The sequence below is a fragment of the Caloenas nicobarica genome, chromosome 2 (genome assembly GCF_036013445.1).
Source record: "Caloenas nicobarica isolate bCalNic1 chromosome 2, bCalNic1.hap1, whole genome shotgun sequence".
Lineage (NCBI taxonomy): Eukaryota > Metazoa > Chordata > Aves > Columbiformes > Columbidae > Caloenas > Caloenas nicobarica.
In genome coordinates this window covers 142,583,498-142,606,169 of record NC_088246.1, presented here as the reverse complement: position 1 = coordinate 142,606,169, position 22,672 = coordinate 142,583,498, and the positions used below count along the sequence as shown (strand labels likewise).

The 22,672-nt window shown below is 37.4% G+C and overlaps 1 protein-coding gene across 6 annotated transcripts in view; it reads right to left on the bottom strand.

Annotated features, from left to right (window-relative positions):
* The window catches only part of VPS13B (vacuolar protein sorting 13 homolog B), a 459,420-nt gene that overhangs the window by 49,944 nt on the left and 386,804 nt on the right, over positions 1–22,672 (bottom strand). For all 6 annotated transcript variants that reach the window (XM_065627245.1, XM_065627244.1, XM_065627248.1 and 3 more), the window contains exons 40-42: positions 13,779–13,975; positions 5,558–5,739; positions 3,422–3,771 (exon numbers count right to left, since the gene is read on the bottom strand). In XM_065627245.1, the coding sequence (XP_065483317.1) occupies positions 3,422–3,771; positions 5,558–5,739; positions 13,779–13,975 (729 nt within the window). The remainder of the gene's footprint in view (positions 1–3,421; positions 3,772–5,557; positions 5,740–13,778; positions 13,976–22,672) is intronic.

Genomic DNA, 22,672 nt, shown 5'->3' with positions numbered 1-22,672 from the left:
TGCTTCTCGGTCCCTGGGGAGCTGCAGTAGCTCCCTGCACCCATCACAGGGAACTGGATCCCACTTTTGCCACTGAAGTCTGACAGTAGAAGTTTCTAGGGTAAGCAGAAAAGGATCAAAATAAACCATCAGCAAGAGGATGGAGTGAGGAAATCTTGACTGATAAAAGAGATTGTAGAGAAACCAGACATAATAAAAACAAATAGAACTGGGCCATTTGTGTGGCAATGATGCTGAAGGGCTGAATGATGACTGCAGGAGCTGAAAACAACTAAGTGTGGATTAGGAAAAAAAAAATCCCTCTCTGAATTAAAACAGCAAATCAAAAGAATCAGCAAAAGATCAACAACCTGAATCAGACACAGATTAGGGTCAGTTCCTGGGGGACAATTTCCTGCCTCTCTTTAGACCGTTTTTCAGCTGTTCCTTTCTCTCAGAGAAGCCTGGAAAGTGTCTCTCCTTTACTGGGCTTTCAAATATTTTGTGAATTCTATTCAGAGAGGAGGAACATCCCACATAATACTAGTCACAAGACTTTCCTTGTCTCAGGACTTTCTGCTCACATCTCAGCTCACAGCTATTTCAAAGCACGTCTGGATCTGGAAAAAACCACCATAAAAGCCTAGGCCTCTTTATATGTACAAAGTTATTTTCTGTGTGCTTCACAAGCTACCGAAGACCTGTGCAAGCCTTCACACACACACACACACACACACACGTACAGACTCTCTCTATAGTACCTAGTAATGTTCGGGTTTGGTTTTTTTTTTTTTTGAGAGGAAGTCTTTACCTATTTCTTACCTCCCTCAAAGTTCCTCTAGGAGAAAAGAATTTTTTCCTTCTGACTGTTTAAACTTCATTCTCATGGCAGTATCCTGACATTATCAGCCAGAAAGCTCAACTGAAGCTACATGCAAGTTTTCTGTAACCTTTTCCTTTGTTCTTTGTGCTTATGGTAGAAAGATGAGGAAACTACTGTGATCACAGATGTCATTCTGACTGATCCAGGCTCATTAAGAAAACATACGCAACTGCAACAGAAAGGTTAAGCACCATGCGGACCTTGAGGAAAACAAGTTCTAATGGTTTAAAACAGGTCTAAACCAGGAGCTTTTATAACTTCTGAGGGGTTTAGGAAAACATTTGCAGTGTGAGACCACAAAGGATTTTTCCCCCCCACCCCGCCCAGGAATACTCTACCATACCTGGAGAGCTGTTTTCTCAACTAACCCTGTGTCTCTAGATATCAGAAAGCACTAACGCTATGAAACAGTTTGTTAAGGCTTAAACACCCAAATAAAGGGGAAAAAAACAATACCCCCATGTATATTCACACGAAACACACATCTTCTATCTCACTAGATAGTCTGTATGCTATTACTAAATAATAAAACTAAATTAATAATAATCTTGAAGTTCCCTGCCCAGTTATTCGTTTATTTAAACCATTAATTTAGCTTTGCATTTAGATGGGCATTATCCTGTTACTGCTTGTATTTAAACAGGGATTACAGATTAGATAGTGAAATACGTCAAAATGGGAAACTGATTTTAAAAAGTCCTAATCCTCTCTGATTTTCAGCATGTGACTTACAAGTACGAAGCAAGTTATATGTCTGGTGTTTTTTAGGCTTAATCTACTTTCAAAATGTCCATCATTACTTAAACAAAAAAACATATCAGTCCGTATCTAGGACGTGAAGACACTGACAGAGGCTTCTGTTAATCCTGAACTCTTGACCTAAAGGTGCAGGGCCAAACTGTTTCACGCTTCATCTGTCTGTCCACTGACTACAACATCACTTGTTTCAGATATTAATCCAGTAAAAAATATGTCAGAATTCACATAACCTTTCCTGCTTATTAAATTCATGCTTCTAGTTGGCAGCATTTATATTGTATTTTATGTGAAGAGCAAACATCAAACGATGCTTATAATTGGGAAATTCATTCCCTCCCTGTGCAGTGCATGCCACCTTCTCAATCTGGAGGTAAAGCCACATACAAAACATCTTGGTAACAATTAATTTCATAAGTCGTTTTGAACCCACTAGTGTGTTACCTCTTCCCTAATTTCAAAGTGGTGCAAGTTTTTAATCTCAAATACTTAGGGCTAGATACCCACATCAGAACATGGTGGCAAGTACCCTTGACATGAGAGGAAACGAGAAAATTACAGCAACAATTACAGAACTATATCCTCCTGTGGCTCATGTTAACATTGCCAAATCCATGTATAAATCAGTACCAACTATTCATAGAATGTACCTGTCAGCAATATACCATGCGACATATGGCTCTACTTAATCAAATATACAATTCCATTTTTTCAACTCAGAATATTCCTTCAAGGCACAGAGTAGTCAGTCAGTCACTCACGCTGTGATGTGGTTTAAAACATTTAAATATTTATGCACCATATTTTATTTATATGTATAGCTATGTCTGAGAGATCTTTTTTTTTTTCCATCCTAAAAGGAAACTGACCTTTCTGAAGGCCATTTTGCAGTAGTCGCCACACATGTCTTAGATGAGGGACTAGTACTACGTCAGAAATATTTTAGGTTTAAACAGCCTACCAAGGACTCTCTTGTACTTTTTATGTTTGTTTTTTATTAAAAGCATTGTTCAAAATATGACAAAAAACAGAAATTGGAGCTACAAAGATTTTTGTTCACATTGATATTTGAGCCAGCTGTAAAGATTTAAATCACACTAGATCTTGTTTTATGAATGTCCTTTTGCAACAAGAAAACCATGGAATGCCCTTAAAAAAGAATTTTTTGATATAAAACAGATGCTTTATCCTTTTTTGGGGGCTTTGTTATTGTAGTGCCATGATAGGTAATTAATTCCCAGGCTCCACATAGGTCTTCAGGCAGATGAAGAGAATGATTTGATTTCAAGGCTCTAGCGGAGTAGGGGAATTACAGGCCTTTGAGGGGTCATTGCAGCAGCAAGGCTCCTTACACTGGGACTGGCTTCAGCCATTAATGCTGCTTGCACAGAATGTAATGTGAAACTAGTGTTGAACTTCAATAGGATAGAAGTAGTAGCTGGAAACAATATGCTCTACCGCTCAGACTGAGCTGTGCGTACATATAATGCATAAATTAACCTTTTCATAAATTAATGGAACATAATGCATTTCAAGACCAAGATTCTGATTATTCTGATATAAATCCGTGTAGTCTCACCGAAACTCAAGCAGCTGTGGGCACATTTACCTTTACATACAGCATTCATTGCCTCCTAATTTTCTTTGCTATCACAGGATTCATGTTTATTAGTAAAAAACACTTTTAGTGTAAGTTAAAGCTTTTACATCTTGCAATATTTTTAATGAATGCAGTTGGTATTCTAATTTGTTATTAAATTAATCACAATAGCTACATTTTTTCTCACTATTGTATTTGCATACCTGCTGCCAAGCTTGAATTGCCACATTTAGAGAATGAAGTGCATATTGGCCAAAGTTGATGAAAATGGGGTCCACCATTATTGTGCAGTCCAACAGCCTTCCTATTGAGCTGCTGGAAACAGTGATCTGTCCCCAGATTTTGAAAGGTTTCACAACACTCTGCATAGTCACGTTTCGGCACTCCAGAAGTTTACAGTCGGCTTGAGTTGAAAACTGAATCTCCTGGAACACTGACTCATCACTCCACTGACGAAGATACACATGAGGCTCATCAAAGGAAATGATCATGTATTGTAGTTCAGATGGCATATTCTTATCAGATAAAAATGGCTGAAGAAACTTTGGTGGCGCTGAAAAGTAAAGGAACACCAAGACTAGAACATCACCATTGCCACATTCTGATTTTTTTTTGTAAATTGTGTTTTAACTGCTTGTACATACAATGAAAACAAGTAAAACTCATAAAAGAGTCGGCATTTCTAAAATCTGAAATTAATCCTGTTCACACTGTTTATTAGATGTAAAATAGAACTGTAATTAATTGCAGCTGCAAACAAAAAGTATCTGCAAACTGAAATCTTTTCACGGTAAATAGAACATCCAGTCAAACTGCTTTATCTACATGTGTCACAGTACTTCAGATTGCTGTCTGTTTGGACCGGAGACCATATTTCTGTGAGAATTTTTGCTATAGTGGATGTAGATGATATTCCACACATAGCACATTTCGAATACAATAAAAATTAGCAATATAATATTTGCTGACTTGTGACCGCGCAGGCTAACAGGCTCCACAATGAAAATTGTCTTCACTGCAATTAAAGAGAGTTCAAGACCACAAACCCACTGAGATGCGACGTATTAGCCCATAATACTAGAAATTAAACAAAACAGCATCCCAAGACCAAAGCATGAGAAACATATAATAAAAAAGATTTTATCGTGTTCACTGAAGTCTCAGTCCTGCAAAGTGCTGCGCGCTGTGGCAGCAGACACCACAAGGCACGTACACCACTTGTGTAACACTAAGCATGTGAGTATTTCCATTGATGTTGTTATTTATGTTACTGGAACTACTCACATGCTCAAAATTAGCAAATGCTCAAGTGCTCTACGGATTTGGAACCGAAACACTCATCGCTTTCCAGGATCAAGCCCTATTATTCTACAAAAGCATAATGGATACAATAAGTTTTGTGCTCCCTTAGTGTATAACCTGGCACAACGGAGCCCCAAAACTTAAGGCCTTTAGGTGCTATAACAACAGCAGCATCAGCATAAAGTCAGTCACTGCTGAAAAACTAAACAGCTGGGTTTGATTTGCATCTGATTTTTGCTTTTTCCAGTACGTGTAATTTTAAAGACCAAGCATCTGGAATTGGAGTGTAACTGTGAGGAAGACTATGCATTGACAGAGGTAGCCAATAGACGAGAAATTATTTGCTAGATGTTGAGTGTTAGTCTTGGTATGATTTGATAATAATACAATACTTGCAGAAACACAAAAATACTCACTAAGAAAGCTGTCCCCGTCAAAATTATCTAAGTTATTTGCTCATCATCCATGGAAAGCATTCCTGGCATTTGAAAATCAGACAATAATCTAAAGATCTCTTGGAATGTATTTGCCATTAATGCAATGACAGAGAGCACTGAACAAAACCAGATGTAGCTCCAAAAGTGATCATAACTGAAATAACAGTTAAATCTGCAGTTCTCAGCGCTCTTCTAAGGGATTCTTACTAAGGGGGTTGCGAAATGTTCAAATATTTTAATAGTACTGTTAATATGCTGGAAAATGTAAAAGATCAAATTCATTCAGTAAGATGGCTCAAAACTGAAGTGGCACCTGCTGTCACTAATCAGACTATGAAAACCGGACGGCTTCTACAGTTACCCATTCCGGAGGGAGGAAGGGGCTGATCAGTGAGCCCCCCTGCCCACCGCATGCACTTTCTCAATGCACAGCAGTCATCAGTTTTGCCATGAAGTCTGTACCACCAGTGGCTGTTGGTGATAATTTATTTTAAGAACGTCTGTGTGAATGAGGAAATGGGGACTACAGACAGCAAAACAGCAATTAAGCAGCATGTATGAACTATATGCTTTTATTATTCTACATAAAGGAGTACATACCTGTGCCTAGTTGATCAAGATGATGGCAGAGGTGGACTTCCAAGTAAGTAAATTGGATCAGCACACTTAATGATGGCACAAACCAAGGAGTAAAACAGGAGTCAACCCTGGTACAGGCTGCTAATGCCGTGGGGGTCACAAGCTGATCACACGCGCTCTGTGAGCCAGATTCACTTTCCGAACTGCAGAAGGCAGATAACAAAGTGGTAGTTCAGCACTTCCAGGATTTTATGGCTTTACAGTACGACTTGACCATGTGCCATGTTGGTTTTCTGACACAGCCAATGCCACTGTTTTCTTTTAACTGCTAATGTCAGTGTATGTCCTTCTCCCCAGTCAGAACACAGCAGACAAGACCGCAATCCAACAACCCTTTTATCTCACTGCACTTCCAGTTTACAAGCTGAAACACTTGAACCACAGAAGTGAAGCATATTTACAGAAAATAAAATAAAACCAAAACATACCAGGTATCTTTAATTGTTGAAATAGCTAAACAGAGTACAGTACCATTATTAAAGCTATAAGAATGAGTTGAAAGTAAATCTGGTCCAGAGAACTGTTTTTTTCATTTTAAGGAAACCAACTCCCAACCATCAAACTACTTCTACGCGTAAACCCTGTCCCTGTAAACTTTCTTTCCTTTGCCCTTCTCACAGTCATCATTTTAAAAGAATCCCCGAGTGTTATTAGCTCAGCCAGGAGCCTTTTACTAGCACCTATTACAACATATTAACTAGACATTTAAAATGCCACCCCACCGATTATTTTTTTTCATGGCCGTGCTCTTGACGCCATGAATTTCCAAGCATTATCTTTCAGTCTCTTGAGAGAAACTAACACTACATCACAATTCTATAGGTTGCTAAGACACCACTGAAGTACAAATAAACTTTCTAATTTAAGCCAAATCTATCCTTAATGTTCCTTATTTTCAATCCCTTTGCAGTTTGGCTCTAAAGAGTTTTACTTTAAAAGCACAGACTTGATTCAAGAAAACTAAGTCCACGTCCTCAGTCAAATGCTGCTTTTACTTTTAAAATGAAATGTAACAAAGGATTAACTATGGCCAACTTACTGTTTTTGTCAGAAAATCAATTTGAACATTGGCTTTCAAAGCAATATGTCTTATGCTTTTAGGACCAAATTCTTCGTCATTCCATGTGTGTTATTGCAAAATTATGCACAAATACAGCAGGTACTCAAAATGTTCAGCTGCAAATGTACAGAATTCCATAAATAGGTAAATTTATCAGTATTATTTTGTGTTACGGTAACTAGCTAGTATGGTATTTATTTATGGAGCTTAAAACCAACTTTAGATTTGTGGACATTAGTTAAAATACTTGTGCAGCAGTAAAAGCCAACTAAAATTAGTTAATTATCAAATAATCAAGACAGGATATCAAGAATGGATTATGTTGGTGAAGGATTAAAGATAGATCACTTAATCAGATTTTTAGCTGCTTTCCTGTGCTTCTTTACCTCTTTAAATTGTGTGTTTACATTTCAAAATGGTGTTGTAGGCGTTTTGAGAATTGGCATCTTTGGAAATAAAAATATTCTTTGTCTTCACATGATAAAAGGTCTACGGGACTGGACTAGAGCCAGAGAAACAGGATGCTTTTCTTTGCTTTACCATGGATATTCCTCAGATTGCTGGAACAAAGCAAAACCATGGAAGCAAATCCAAAAGCCATCAGAATTCATATGCTGATTTAGACCATTAAATACTTTTGAATTTGTGAAACCGGTTGGTTCTTTCAGAATAACTGTCGATATTTTAAGAATTCTTGCTCAGTGCATTTCGATTAGAAACAGAAGCTCAGGGATATATGGAATGAAAATAGAAAAAGGGCAGATGGGTGCAGACAAATGTTAACCAAACTTACACTTTGATATTCTGAATTAAGACTTAATTTGCACGAACAGCTATAACAGTAACTGCAGTAAAAAGGAAGCACATTTATTTCTAAAATTTGAGGTTTACTCGGAAATTATAGATTTGTTTTCCTTGGAAACCTATTCCTTGTGTCACCTATCAGTGACTCAGCATTTTTATTTCCTTAGATGCGTTTTTTTGGAGATGGATGTTTTAATAAAATAAAAAGCAAACAAATGCCTCCAAATTCTTTTTAGTCAAGTTTTATATATCTGCTTTTTATTTATCGAGCATTTTACTGTGATGGCAGCTTTGTCATTTCCCATTCATAACCACAATGATTAGAGGGCAACATGATGTGCAGGAGGAAATGTAGCAGGAGCTGCACACCAGGGAAATATGTTAAAGCATTTAGCCATAGTTTACTCTGATTTTTCTGCCCCACAAGCAGACCGAGAGGAGATAATATTCTGGAACTTAAAATATTGGGAACAAAAAGATTCAAAACTGCTTTTTGTTTCCTCATGGAGAATCACCTTATAAACCAAGAAGGGCCACCACTGAAATGATTCCCTAGCAAACTTCAGAGTCCAACCACAGGCTTAAAAAACTAACCCGAGAGAAACAGCAAATAAGGGTGGGACAATGCTGCTCCCTGGGACAGAACTGGCCTTGTATCCTCTCCTGTGCTCGGGATGGACAAGCGTTGGCAGTGGAGGACTCAGGGGAGCAGGACAAGGTGGCTTAAACGACATTTCAGAAGGCAAAAATCACTCTACAGAGAGATGACCTTCTAGAAATCATCTGATTCTTTCATCACTGTTTTCCCATCTGCTCAGAATTCGTTCAACTGTTGTTGTTTTATCTGTAAAGGGGTCCATTGGATTTTTACTCAGCCAGAAAGCATATCCAGAATTATAGTCCCCAGGTCGTTACGAAAATAAAAATACAGTAACAGTATAAGCCAGTCACAGTACAAAATATACTAAAAGCAGCATCCAAATTACTATAGTATTGCTTTAAAAAAGAACTATAAAAAGGAGCATAGTATTAAATGAAAAGTTTTTAAAGTGGGACAGTAGTCCTTACAATCCCTGAGATGACCCTTCAATTTTAAATTAAATCCCATTTAAACTTTTTGTTTACGTAGACTTCTGTCAGATTTTTAGTGCTGCTACCTTCTCCTTTTACCTTGGGTAGAGCACAGAAATCAAAGACACAGTCATTCATCACATGCTGTACACAAACAGAAAATAAAGCACTATTAGCTGAAAATCCAGGAATTTTAAGTCTTGGTGAATGACAGTAGGAACATTCATATCAGAGGCAGATCTGTCTGTGAAGTCAAAATTTGTGCATCAAATGAACACAATACCAAAAAACCCCCACATTCTCTTGGCTCCTTTGGACCTACAAAATGCAGTGTGGACTGTCCACAATTTTTCAGCTGGAGAGAAAAAGAGTAACCAGCTTGTACTGCTTCATGTTTGGCACAACAAGCTGAGGGATAGGTGTGGCAAAAGCAGAGGAAATTCTAAATAAAACTGACCTGACTTTAATACCAGAAATTTCTTTCTGATTTACTTCCCCCCCACCCCCTTTTTAAAAATCCTGTGAAATATTAGAATTTTTTAAGCGGAAAATACCTGCATGTGAAGTCATTATGTATTATAAAGTCTGATAGTTCCACATCATGCAAAGCAGTTCAAGTTAAATATATGGCAACTGGGAATAATGACTTAACGGTGACCTGCATTATTCTTGTTATTTTAAGAGTGGAATACTTAAACCAAAACTGCTGTTTGTGATGAAACCGCAACATGGGAAAATATCCACTGGGAAGAAGAAAGAGACCACTTAATTCATTTAATTTATGACTCAAATGCTGGTCTGCACCCAAATTGTTAGAGGTCAAAATTCAGTACATCATTTACTTTGAATAAAAGCTAAAACAATTAGCAAGAAACATGATCATGATTCCTCACTTTAATTTTTGAAAAGTAGCAATTTAAGGCTTATTTAAAAGTTTTTGTACTTGTTTCATGGTTTGTATCTTAAGGCATTTTCAATTACTATTTCACGTTAGTATGTCAGTAATTATAAAAATACTGTTTACGTTACACAGGAGATGCACAAATATATAAAACATCTTGTAACCCATTTAAACAGAGAATGATAAACCCCTCCCAGTCAAACCAAGGATGGGCTTTAGTGTCTCACCAACCAAACAGAGCTTTAAATAAAAGTAATTTTGGCTATAATTTGCTAGTCCTGCAATGTGAAAATGCAACCTATAAAAATAATTTATTCTATGATAATTTCCTTTTAAACCCCTATTTTAAGATCTTCCATAAACAGTCATTTATGCCATATATGATTCCTTCCACAGACACTACTAAATCCCCACGGGAATGCTAAATTATTTCCCTTTGGACTTCAGATTTGTTCATTCATTGAATAAACATTGAGAAATGTTCAGTTAAACCTTGTACAATCACTGAATAATGAATGGCCTACAAATTCTTAAAAATAAACAACATACACATGTATACCACATCCTTAACCAGATAACTCCTTGATTTTTACACTTCTAATTAGTTCCTGATGAATCTCAGGAAGAGCTTGCATACCACAGGATTTGGATCATGACATCTTTGCATATTGCCATATTCGTTATTGGTTGGCATACTTCAGCCTGCCAGCTACTGCTCAGCATATCAGCTGGATCCACATCTTCTCACAAACCTTGTTGCTTTCCTGTCACATGAGCCACATAAGCTTCATACTTCATAACTTATGTTAGGAATCAGTAATAAAGTACTTAAAACACAGGTGATCAGCTCTCTGGTATTAATAATTAGCATATCACAGAGGTTACCACAGAAAAAAAATCCTGCACAACTCGAAGGAAAAAATATTATCGTTGAGCAGCAGCTGCATACATATGGCAGCTGTTACAGTCTGACCCAAAATACAAGATCAAACTAAGAAAATAAACTTCAACAAGACTAAGCATTTTTATACTTTCCAATTAATAATGAATTAAATTTGCTAATCAATCATACAGTTACAGCATGCACTTCATGTCAAATCATCATGAGTCTCCAGGAAAACAGAGATTCAATTTTTATACAGTTTTTGCTTCTCGCTCTCACTTGCAGACCCCTCAGTCTCCAAGTTCCCTGGTCTAACACTTGGCACTAGCTTTAAGCACAGTTCATTGTGGCTCTTCTCAAAAGCCTATAAGGTCTGATGTTAAATACGTGCTTTAGGAACAAGCCTACACTATAATTTACCATTACATAGGGCAGCCTCTCTTTCTCTCGAAACCAAAAAAGTTTGGCATTTTTTTGTCAAGTAGAATCCAGAACACATTTTAGGGTGCTTGGTCATAAGAAAAATATCCATACTGGTAGCAACATGTTTGTTTGATGAAGCCATATTTTCAGAAAAGTTACTGCCAACATAGACTTCCTATATGCTCCTAGGCATCTAGAAAAGTAGGCCCTCTCTGCACGGCCACAGTATCTGTCTCCACCTCTTAAACAATGCTTCCCTTTAGCAGAACATGATCCTTTGGGGCTTAACCATTACCTTAACCTTGTTCTGTAGCTGTAATGATATGTATTTCAGCGCTTGTGAACTGTCTCAAAACCTCCAGGGCAGTGACAAGTGACCAGCACGTTTTGCTGTGTCTCCAAGAGAAGGACAGTGTGTCTCAAACACTGTAGGTCAGTCTCATCTCTGACAAACAGCTGCTCTTTCCTCTGACCGGTTCAGTTTCTCTGAGAAGGATCACTGCAGGCTGGTCAGGACTACTTCTTTCACACCAGTCCTTCCTGCAGACTTCCTTAAGAAAGCTTGCAGTGCAAAAGTTAGTATAAAGAGAGATCAGCTTGAATTTCTATCTGAAGTTGCTGCTGAGGCAGGGAATATAAACTTTTTTCTTCACTGATTGAAATCAGGTTTTCCGCACGTACCCTTCAGGTTTCTGGCTTCTGAATGGAGTTCACTCTGACCTACATGAATCTTTAAATGTCCAGTCTACTGTTAAATTCACGTAGGTGTAAACTATACCTCTTAAAACTACTATAAACTCCTGTGGCCACCAAAAGCCTCTGTACACGTGCTGGAAGTTCAAGACACTTTCCATTGACTTCTTTTCTCTTCCTCTCCCTTCCTTTCTCTTCCTCTCCCTCCCTTTCTCTTCCTCTCCCTCCCTTTCTCTTCCTCTCCCTCCCTTTCTCTCCCTCTCCCTCCCTCTTTCTTCCTCCCTCCCTTCTTCTTCCTTCCTTCCTCCCTTCCTCTTCCTTCCTTCCTCTTCCTTCCTTCCTCTTTCTCCCTTCCTTCCTTCTTTCCTCCCTTCCCTCCCCCCTTTCTTCCTTCCTCTTTCTTCCTTCCTCTTCCTTTCTCCCTTCCTCTTCCTTTCTCCCTTCCTCTCTTCCTCTTCCTTTCTCCCTTCCTCTCTTCCTCTTCCTTTCTCCCTTCCTTCCTTCCTCTCTTCCTTTCTCCCTTCCTCTCTTCCTCTTCCTTTCTCCCTTCCTTCCTTCCTCTCTTTCTCCCTTTCCCTCTTGCGTTCTCTTTCTCCCTTTCTTCCTTTCTTTCATTCTCTTTCTACTTTCTTCCTTCCTTCCTTCCTCTTTCTTTCTCTTCTGTTTATTTACCTTCAAATGCATTCAGTAGTGTTGCATATGTTTTTTGCTGCCTTCTTTCCTCTCCTGCTATCCCTATTCAGGGAACTGCTCATGCTTCAGTTTAATTCCTGTTCTTCCAGTTGTAGTTTCTGCTTTAGATTTTTGTGTACACACAGAGTCTGGAGGACATGCTTCTAATATCATTCCTGTGGTCACAGCAATTGTCTTCCTTAGAGTCTTGTGGTACCTCAAGGACATCAGGATATTTCTACCCCTTTATAACGCAACACCGTGGTACCACTGGGGATGGTCACTGTTGTGGAGCAGGCCTGCAGCCTCAAGAGTTTAGACCTTCTAGGCAGGTGAATTCATGTGCTATAAAATGTTTCTGATGCTAATCACAGTCCAAACTGGTTTTATATTGTTTTTAACTTGCTTGCATTTCATTTTAACCCTAGCCTCTTTCTGAACAATGACAACTCATTAGATTACCAGAACTCCCTGAGTGAAACATTGCATATAGTGATGAACCCTATTTGAGCAGAAAACAATAAACATGATTACAGTGCCAAATGCCTTGATGAAAAAAATCTACTAAATTTTACTACTTCATTTTCAGTTCCCACCGAGTTCACATTTCTGTGGTGTTAAGCTGACCAGGAAGGCAATTTTGCCAAGGTCCCACATTCAGAGGAATTAACCTTGTCTAAAACACTTAACTTCTCAACGATGAAAATGCATTCTTTCACAATTAACATCAAGAAATCATTTCCAACCTGATACTATTAATGGAAACCAGATGTTTAATTTTCTTCATTGATTTTGTTAACCATGTTCATATTTCTCTGAATTCTGTAGCTTCACACAACATATATGTGGATGCTGCACACTCATTCAAGCATGTGTTCATATACAGGCAGTAAGAAACAATGATCCAACAGGGTCAGTCTGGGTTTTCCATTCTAACTGTAAAATGTTAAGAAGGTCTTTGAAAGTTAATTCCACTGCTGTTTGTGGAGAGAACTGGTACTCATTTCTTCTTACTCTGTATATTAAAGAAAACTGAATGAATGCAAATAGAGTGAGTATCTGTCATTGTACATTGTTTCCAGCTGTAAACATAATGAAAAATGGATCTCCAGTGTTTGAAGACACCGATTAATTTTTTTACTGTTAGCATAGTAGGCAAGCTGTGTGAATAATAATGTGATGCTCTTGAAGTACTAAAGTTTTGGTTAATTTATTTAAAATAGACACTTGGCTTATTTTAGTCATTGACTTGCACTGAGGACAGAATAAAGGTGATGTGTATGGGGAGTGCACGGAAAAAGAATGTTTGTTGCTATGTTATACACTGCATTGCACCTCAGCCTTCCTTTGTTAATTAGCTAATTTTAATGCCGTGTGCAGTTAAGAGGTTCCAGGATATGGCCTATGTGTCTTCACTTTTCACACTTTTCAGTAATCCTTGCATTCAGAAAATGGATGAATATGATGCTGCCAGGCTGCCTATTAATCTAAAGAAGAGCTCTTTTTGTGCGCACTCCATGCCCCTGCGTGAAGGTGAACTACAGTCTGAAGCTCATTTAAGACCAGCTACTCATACTGCATATGAAAACAGTATCTTATTTCCTAAGTTTCTTGAAAAAGATCTCTCAATAGTGTAGCATTAGATTCCTGTTTTCCCCTCCTCCTTTAAAATTACCTTTGGTCATCAGCCACGTTCTGACTGCTGTTGAGGACAATCCTCCACAGATCGGAGGCTATGAGCTCTTTCTGATCATTCACAAGGTCGATACTGGGCAGCTGCAGTTCACAGACTTTACTTTCTGAGAGACTGAATTCCCGGAATGCAACAAATGATTTCTGAAGCTCATCCCAGTACTCCAAGCTGCAAGGAATCTGTGATAAAAGGGAGAAGGCATAATTACTTTATGCTTGATTGCAAATATAATGGGATTTACTGTACACAGTGAAGTGCAAAACTAAACTAAATAAAAGTAAGACAAATCACTAATCATGAAGTACTTGTAACCACATGATATTTTCTTTCATGGAATATGCTATTTAGAGATGTGTGATTTTGGAACACAAATCCAAATAAATACATAGCAGTTTCTGTTAATCACCTCTCTAATTTTAAGTTACTCAGTAAGGACTATAATGCACATGGAGGTGACAGCAGGTTGATTAATTAAGAGGAATGAAGGTTAAGAAGGAAAATTCAGGGAGCTCAGTGGTTCAAGCTGGGCAGGGCAAGGGAACATAAATAATCACCAAAGAATTCTGGAAGAATTAACATGTGGAACCACAGAGCCTGAAACATGGATTTTTACTACATCTGTCAAGTCACAATAATACGTGAAGACTGAAAAATGCAACCACAGTCACTAAAGTTTTTTTTAGGTCAGGAAAAGAAAAAAGCATCTGATAACGGCCAACAAAACTCTGATGCCAGTAACACAGGTAACAGAGTAGCACAGCAATATCAATCAGGAGTGCTTATTTAATTTCAAAGACAAGAGTCTGAGAAAAAGGGATTGATTTAACATCAAAAAGCAGATGCCATATATACATGAAAATAGCAACACATTTGTTTCTAAGCTGCATATTCAACTGGAAATGGTGAAGATACATAAACATCAGTTGGAAAATTATGAGGCAGTATGATGATGCCTGGAAAAAGCAAATGCCATCCTGAGAGACATCAAGTGAGATACTTCCAAAAGCAAGGGACAAATAATTATTGACTTGTATAAAACACCAGTGGGGCCTCATCTGGAATATGGCACACATTTCCAATTCTTCATCTTAAAACTGCATTAACTCACACTGGGATCTGTGCAGAGTTGTAGGAAAACAAAAGGAACATGATTGCTCTACCCAGACACCTCAGGAAAGAAACAATAGAGGAAAAGGTCTACAGAAACTATGGGTCAAACCTGAGTTGCTGTAGTAATAAATGTGTAAGGCTAGACCCCTGAACAGGAAAAGGGAGGTTTGAGGACAGCATTAGTGCTCATGATAGCTGCTTTTAAAACCTTGATTTGTTAATAAGATGGAGGCAGTAAACACCATTGCCCCGATGGGAGGAGGCTGGGCTTGACAACCCAGAAAACATCTTTCTTGGTTCTGTGTTGCTGACTCTACGATGGTGCTGTGCACAACAAGAGCAATGTGAAATACATTATTGTGTTTGTAGCCATATTTCAAAGTCCCACTATATTTATTCTCTTGCTCTTAGTATAGAGTTTTAGATTTCTTCAAAACTTCTCAGTGTTGAATTATTTTAAACTTTAATGCCCATGGACAAACACTCAAAATTGCAATACCAAAGCAATGTATGTACCCTTCAATTATGGATATATCCAAGGAATTCCCTTAGCTAGCTATGAATAGATAAACAGCAACTTCCACCACCCACTATCTTTTGTATTACTCCACAGTCCCCATTGGTGATAAATCATTTGGTTTTGTTTAAAATAATGCAATACTTGGCATATATCCTATAGCATAAAGTCTTGGAATTATATCATTACAAAAGGATCAATATCTTTTCTGACAAAAAGTTGCAGCCTTTCGTTGTTGCACAGATACTTTTACATACAGAGTATGTAGAGTTTTGCTAGGAATCTGATTCAATATATTGGAATACTTGGGTTAGTCTTGTGCTTCATATTGCCTATCAACACCTAAATTATCTTTTCTTGTCAGTGTTGTTAAGTAACACGTGCAACCGAAGTCTTGTAAAGCTATCCTATTATTTAGGATATTTGTTTCTTTTAGATTAAATCTCACAACTTTTAATTTTTTTTACTTTTTTTTTTTTTAATATGCAAGTCTCCCTAATGAATCTCACAAAATTGGATCAGAATGACAAGTAGTGGGCATTTTGAAAGAGGCTAAGTAAGATACGGAATTAAATTCCCACTAAGATTAATGAACTTGAAGAACAAGTTGAAGTGCACAATACAGGAATTTCATAAGTGGCACTACAATATGAAAAATGTAAAACAATCAGTAAGGCTAGAGGAAAGCAATATAGAAAAACTGAAAATAAAGATTGAATATAAAGGCAGAGTGAAACTTGAAAAAGCCCTGAACAGATTTCATACATATTGTTGTGGGGTTGTTGGTTGGTTGGTTGTTTTTTGTTTGTTTTAATTTATTTATTAAAAAAAAAAAAAAAAAAAAAAAAGTAGGTACTTCAATAGTAGTAGGTGGTGGAAATCTTGAAACTTATCTTGAGAAAACGACGGCAAAGTAAAATGATCAAACCAATTATTATGCCATAAAGAAGTAATAACTCCTCTTCAGGCCATAGTGTTATTTGCCTTTTAGGAACTCCATAGTAACCTCTTAAGCGAATTATGAAGAATTTGGAAAGGCACAGGAATGATCGCTGGACTCAGTAGTACAAGTAGCCAGAAAGAACATATCACCTGACAATTAAAATAGGCTGGTAAGGACATTGAAAAGATTATTCCTTTTTAATTTTGCTCACATGTTTTTTCCTATGTTGTAATACGTCAAGAAATCTACCAGAGCAAGAGACAGTATATTTCAAGGAATGATCTACACATTAGAAGGTAAAAGTCAAAGACACACTTTAAGTGATTCCCCGTACAAAATACAGCCCATGTTTTAGGACCATCCAAACTGTAAGCTTTCTAGTTTGAGGCTTTCAAAAGACTTAGTTGACTTAGAATCTTTGATTCCTACATATATAGCTTTATTTGTTCTAGGAGGTTTATTACTAATGCCTGATCTGGATAAGTTTAAGGAAAGATGGTAGCTCTGGGCAATATTAGCTGCCAAAAAAAATAGTTGTGAAAGCCTGGAAATGGGCTATAATGCCAGAACTGAGTCATAGGCAGTGGGAATAAGAGAATTAGCTGCAACAAAAAATTCCCCATATGTAGAATTAAATATGGTACTTTTACCTTAAAATATTTGAATAAAACCTAAACTATAATTCCAATAATTGTTACGTCTTAGAAAATGTGACCGCTAGTGCTGCCTCTATAAAGCTAAACACTAGTGAAGCACATCTAACCATAAACTTGTTTGCTAAACAAAAAGCACGCTTCTTCAACAGACACTTCTACACAGCTTTTTGTCATCTTTCCTAGTTCTCAAAGACAGTTTGAATTGCAATGATTTTATTCACCTGTAAAATGCAAACAGAACCATTACTGTACAGCCCCTGTCACTTACGTGTGCGTAGAACTATTATTTAACTGTGAGCTCAGATTTAACAAAGGATCTCCAAAGTTCTGTTTTGCAAGAAAACCATGTGCTATGGCACAAACACTTACGTGGAAGGATGTTTATGTCAACGGAGAGCCAAACAGCAGTCGTCTTTTTTTTTCAACAGTATTAAAAGCAGAGATCAGAAGCAGAAGTGAAAAGCTATTACACATGAAAACAGACTAAACTCTAAGCAATTATAACGAAAACTGTTAACAAAATAAATACATTTAAAACAAAGCAGAGAATTTGAAGGTTTCTCCTTTTTCCCTTTATTGCTGTGGACTATAGTCATGGGAGACCCCAGAAATGCGTGGCACTGTTCTGATGAAGAAAAAAAATGGTGTATTAGTGAATTCTGATAGGAAGGAAAGCAGCTGCCTCTGAGGGACAGTTCCAATCCTGCCCCCTGCGAGTACAGGACACAAAGAAACAACTCAGCTGAAATAGTTGCCTTGGAGCAGAAATTTCTTGAATTAGGAGAGCGTGGATTCCTGTTCTCTGTGAATCTCATGTTTCGCTGTATTTTAAGAAAAAAAATCTTCATATATATTACACTAACACAGACATTATAAGAATCACCCCTGTGAACACACATCGACTCTCTACCAACAGAACCTGTCTCACTTTGAGCAGAGATGAAGCCTCTACCATATACACTTCACAGAAAACTCCCAAGCCCCAAACAAAAACAAACTCAAAAACCTTCTTAAAAACCTGCATTCTTCAAGTCATTTCCTGCACGCTTATTAACCTATCAGCAAGACAGTATTAATAACCAACATGAAGAAGTCCCACTAATGCACTACAATGTAGTAGATCATGTTTTTCCTTATTCATCATATGTTGTGTCACACACTATCTGTACAAGAATCATTTAATTCCTCTTCGGAAACTAGGGGTTCAAGAAATGCTACAGAATCAGTTAACACTATGTTACATGCTAATATTTTCATCCATATGTTGTACATCCTCTTGACCACATGGATACTCCTTATTCCCACTTAAAGTTATCTGTAACGGTAAGACACAATGGGAGAGAAATGGCTGTTGATGCATATGTGCTTTTTAAAGGCTTTCATTATCACGACATGCTTCTGGATCTTCCTGTGAGCTGATGTTACCCTCCTAGCTTCAGACCACTTGCTAATTTGGATGTGAAAAGTCGCGGGCACACACCACTTATCACGAGGTACGTTTCTCCAGCTGAGCAGAGGGCCGATGCCAACGTGCTTCCACAAGCTGACATGTTACCGTAAATAATCATAGCTATTAGTCACTACACATATTGTCATAATGCCAGCAGGTCTCAGAAATAAACATCATTGTCAGTTAGGACAGAACTAATTAAAATATCTCAATTTCTTAGCTAATCCCATCTTTGTTTCTAGGAAAAAGCTACAGCCACCTGCCTACTGCTTTGAGGTTGCTGGATGACGGGTATATAAGGGTATTATTGCTTTATTACTTAAATACTGGAGCATATAATTTTTAAACTTGATGTGGACCTTTAACTATACAAATGCAGATGTCTTAGGCTGCAAAATACATCTTGTCCAGCTGAGAAAGAAGGAGAGATATTAACATCTGGGTTACAGAAAAATGTGCTTAATGTTGTTTTCACTGATGCTTCCTTTTGATTCATGTTTTTGCTAGAAAATAGGCTTCTACAGAATAAATGCTCATTTCTTGAATCTCAGTCCCTCAGATGGTGGGCGCTTCCTCTCTGAAATGAAGTTATTCTCGTTCCAGAAACAACTACTGTACAAGAAAATGCACCCAGAAGACAGGAAGCGTGTGTGTGTTTTATCTCCTCCGAGCAGGGCCACCTAAGTGAAGGCGAGCCAGAATACAATACAAACCAGCGCTTTGTGTCAGACGCCAACCCATGCTGAGATTTTAACTCCAGCTTCCTGAGCATGAATAAACTGATTGCTCTGTAATAAAGCTATTCTGTTATTAGGATATTTTACTGTTTCAGGGCCAAGCACCTTAAAAACACAATTCTCCCATTAGGTGAACAGAAGTTGCAGTAGCATGGAAAAAAAGCTTTATCCAGATTTTTATTAGGGAAAAATTCTTGGCAATAACTACCAAGAACAGGACTTTTAAATTTGATTTTGAAGTATTATTTATATAAAAATAGCAAAAGAACCCTGCAGAAAAATATGTTCTGTAGAAAATATACTCACAAGAAGATTAATATTAAATAGAATAAAACCTCTGTAATATGCCTGTTCACACAACACACACAATCCCATCTGTCCAGTGGAACAACATTTTGGACAACCGCAGGATACTTCAGCATTCCTGTTTATCTTACGTGATTGACATTGTGAAATTGTGCTACAAACTGAACCGCCCATTGGATAACATTTTTTTAGCCTTCCTCAGGGCTAGAATTTTATCGTATCAGTGTGCAAAACAGCTTCTCCTGGCACAGCTACAGACCACAAAGATTAAAAAAAAAAAAATTAAAAAGATGTGGTGGTTTACAGCGAGGTAAAAATTTAGCCTAGTATTAGTATTATTAGGTTTAGCAGTAGTATTAGGATTAAAAACATTCTGTCCCCCCAGCAAAATCTCCTTTGTATTTTGATTATGGTTTTCTGTACTTTGACACCATTTTGATGTGTTATGTACCCATATATTTGGGGCAGTAAAAATTATTTCACTATGGTGCACCCTCAATTTTCAACACACGGGAATAACCAGGTACCACAACTGGAGAAGATTCTCAAAATTATCCCATATGATTTCTTCACATAATTTTAAAAATTTCTCTTTGAATTTCATTTAGCAAATTTTGTCCTAAAGCTAGAACACTTAAATTATAAATACTCACTTTAAAACTGAATACGCAGTATCTGCTTAATTTATTTTTTTCCCCTAGCCATACTGAGGTCTTTGGCTGAATAACGAAAACAACTACTATTTTGCTTTCTGAGTTATGTTATTACATGTACGTTGTCTCTTTCAACTCCATTTAACAAATTTATTTATGGTCCTATTAGCATATTTATTTCATTTTATTTAAATTTACATTTATACTGCAATTTCTAAAACAAATACTAAATAGAGTTATAATAAAGAGATGGGAAAGAAAACTCCCGTCTTCTGAGAGAAATTGTTCTTTAAAAATACATAACTGCCTTTTAGCTGACTTTGGAAAAAAGCTTCTATACATCTTCAACTAATAGAAGCTATAAAAAACCCTTTGTAATATTGGAACCAGTTGAGAAACCACAAGCATTCAAATGCAGGAAATCATGATTTTATAACATTTTAATGTGATCTACTCTTGGGAAACAAAGTTAACCAAGCCCTATTTCTGTACAGGAAATATTCCACTGTACAGTTGTAATACGCTGTGGTGAGGGGTACAGCTGCAAATTTTTCACCTGTAATGCCCCACTGGTATTGTGGCTTACTGAATTGCATCAAGATTGCCTTCCTGTCCGGAAAGTCCTCTAAGTACAAACAAGACTCTAAGCCCAGGTTTTATTTTCCCTTGGTATCAGAATATGGTAATTTAAGAGCCCTGAGAAATGCTTTTTAACCTTTCAGGAGAAATATGTAGCATTCTTTTATTAGGAACTACGTTCTTTGCCTTTTAAAAACAACACGTGACCAACTTATCAATTTATCAGGCTAGCAGGTTCAGAGAGAATGCAGGTGTGTATAGTAATGTAATCTGTTACAGATACTGACTTTTTTCTTTGTGGAAAAATTACTCTAAACACGCTAACAGCTTTTGTTAAGAAAGCACAGCACAGCACTATGCTATGACTGAGAACATTTCTGTAGGACTTTTTAAACAAGACAACATACGCGCATTTTTTTCTAGTAACTGCCACTCAATTTGAGACTGATCCCTCGCTTTTCTAATAGCAAAAGCAATAGTATTTCCTTTAATTTATTAGGTTCTTTATTGTTACAAATATTGAGAAATAAACTTATATGGATAGGAGATCTTACACTAGGGACTTATCTACTTCTTGCAATACTCCTTATTCTCTTTTTTCTGATACAGGAAAATTCTTCCACTTTTTATTTAAGGCTTTTCATTTTCTAAGCTTCAGTATTTATCAATAATATAAGCACTATGCTGTTGAAATACAGCCACCTCTGGGACTGAGGGTAACAGTCTATTAATACATAAAGTACTGCACCATTTTCAGTATATGGGCTATTTTGACCACTTATTCTCACCACAGCAAAGCCTGACTCCTGTAAGAAGTGCCCCAAGATCAGCATACAGCAGGAAGGACTTTGGTTTGCAAAGTTTCATAAATCAGAGTTACAAAATCTGAAAAGTACAGAACACGAGGAGAGTGTAAATCTGTCATTAAGGTAATCTGATGGTTTCGTCAGTCCTCTGGCACCCGGTAGAGTTTTCACTGGCTCAGTAACCCCAAAGGGTAAATTTCAGTGTGATGCACAGGCAAATTATGCACAACTTCCATTAACATTCCCAACGAGTTACGCTTAACTCCCTGCAGACTGCACAGAAACTGTAGGCCAGACGATACAGTCTCATCTCAATGCAGTGAACACTAAGATCACACAGCAAAATAATTAGGATTATACACACAAAATACAGTAACAAAATAGTAAAGTCTGAGATAATCCTACTCTCAGGCAAGGAAGTTCACAAACAATGTTTAAAGCTGGAATTCCTAAAGAGAACGGGCTCTGTTTCAACATCTGCTTAAGACTCGCTGTGTAATGCTGCAACTCCTTTAGCCCCTGCTTCCTTCCTTGCAAGAAAATGAAGACAATGCTTATCCCTAATAGTCAGTCTTAGCTTTCGAAAACGTGCAAAACTCTGCCCAGCGTCACAAAACTCACTCACATCCAGATCATGTGAAGTGTAAGTGGCTCAGGCTAAAAGGAAACCTTCAGCCCTCTGAAACAGAGCAGTTCTTTACACAACAACCTGCATCTGCTTTCGTACACATGCATAGATGTAAACACGGCTTCTACTGACAGGAAAGCAATTTCCTACATTAGAATAAAAGGCATTTGTTACAATTCTTGTTTATGATCAGATATGCTCATTAATTATACTGTATTGTTTCATTCCAAACTTGTTGCAACTCTTCACACAGCAGAGAACTCACAAAAACACTATATGCAGTCTACGTATAGCAGTAGTATGACTAGCACAGTCATTCAGAGTAACATCAAAAGGTAGAATTAACAAGAAATGTAAGGTTTAAAAAGCAGAATCCCATACAAAGCATCAAATTTTCCTTCTCATGAATTCACAACAGCTAGACAAATTATTTCACCATCCATCTAAAAAGTCTGATTATTTGAAGACAGTACTGAACTGCATGGCAGTAG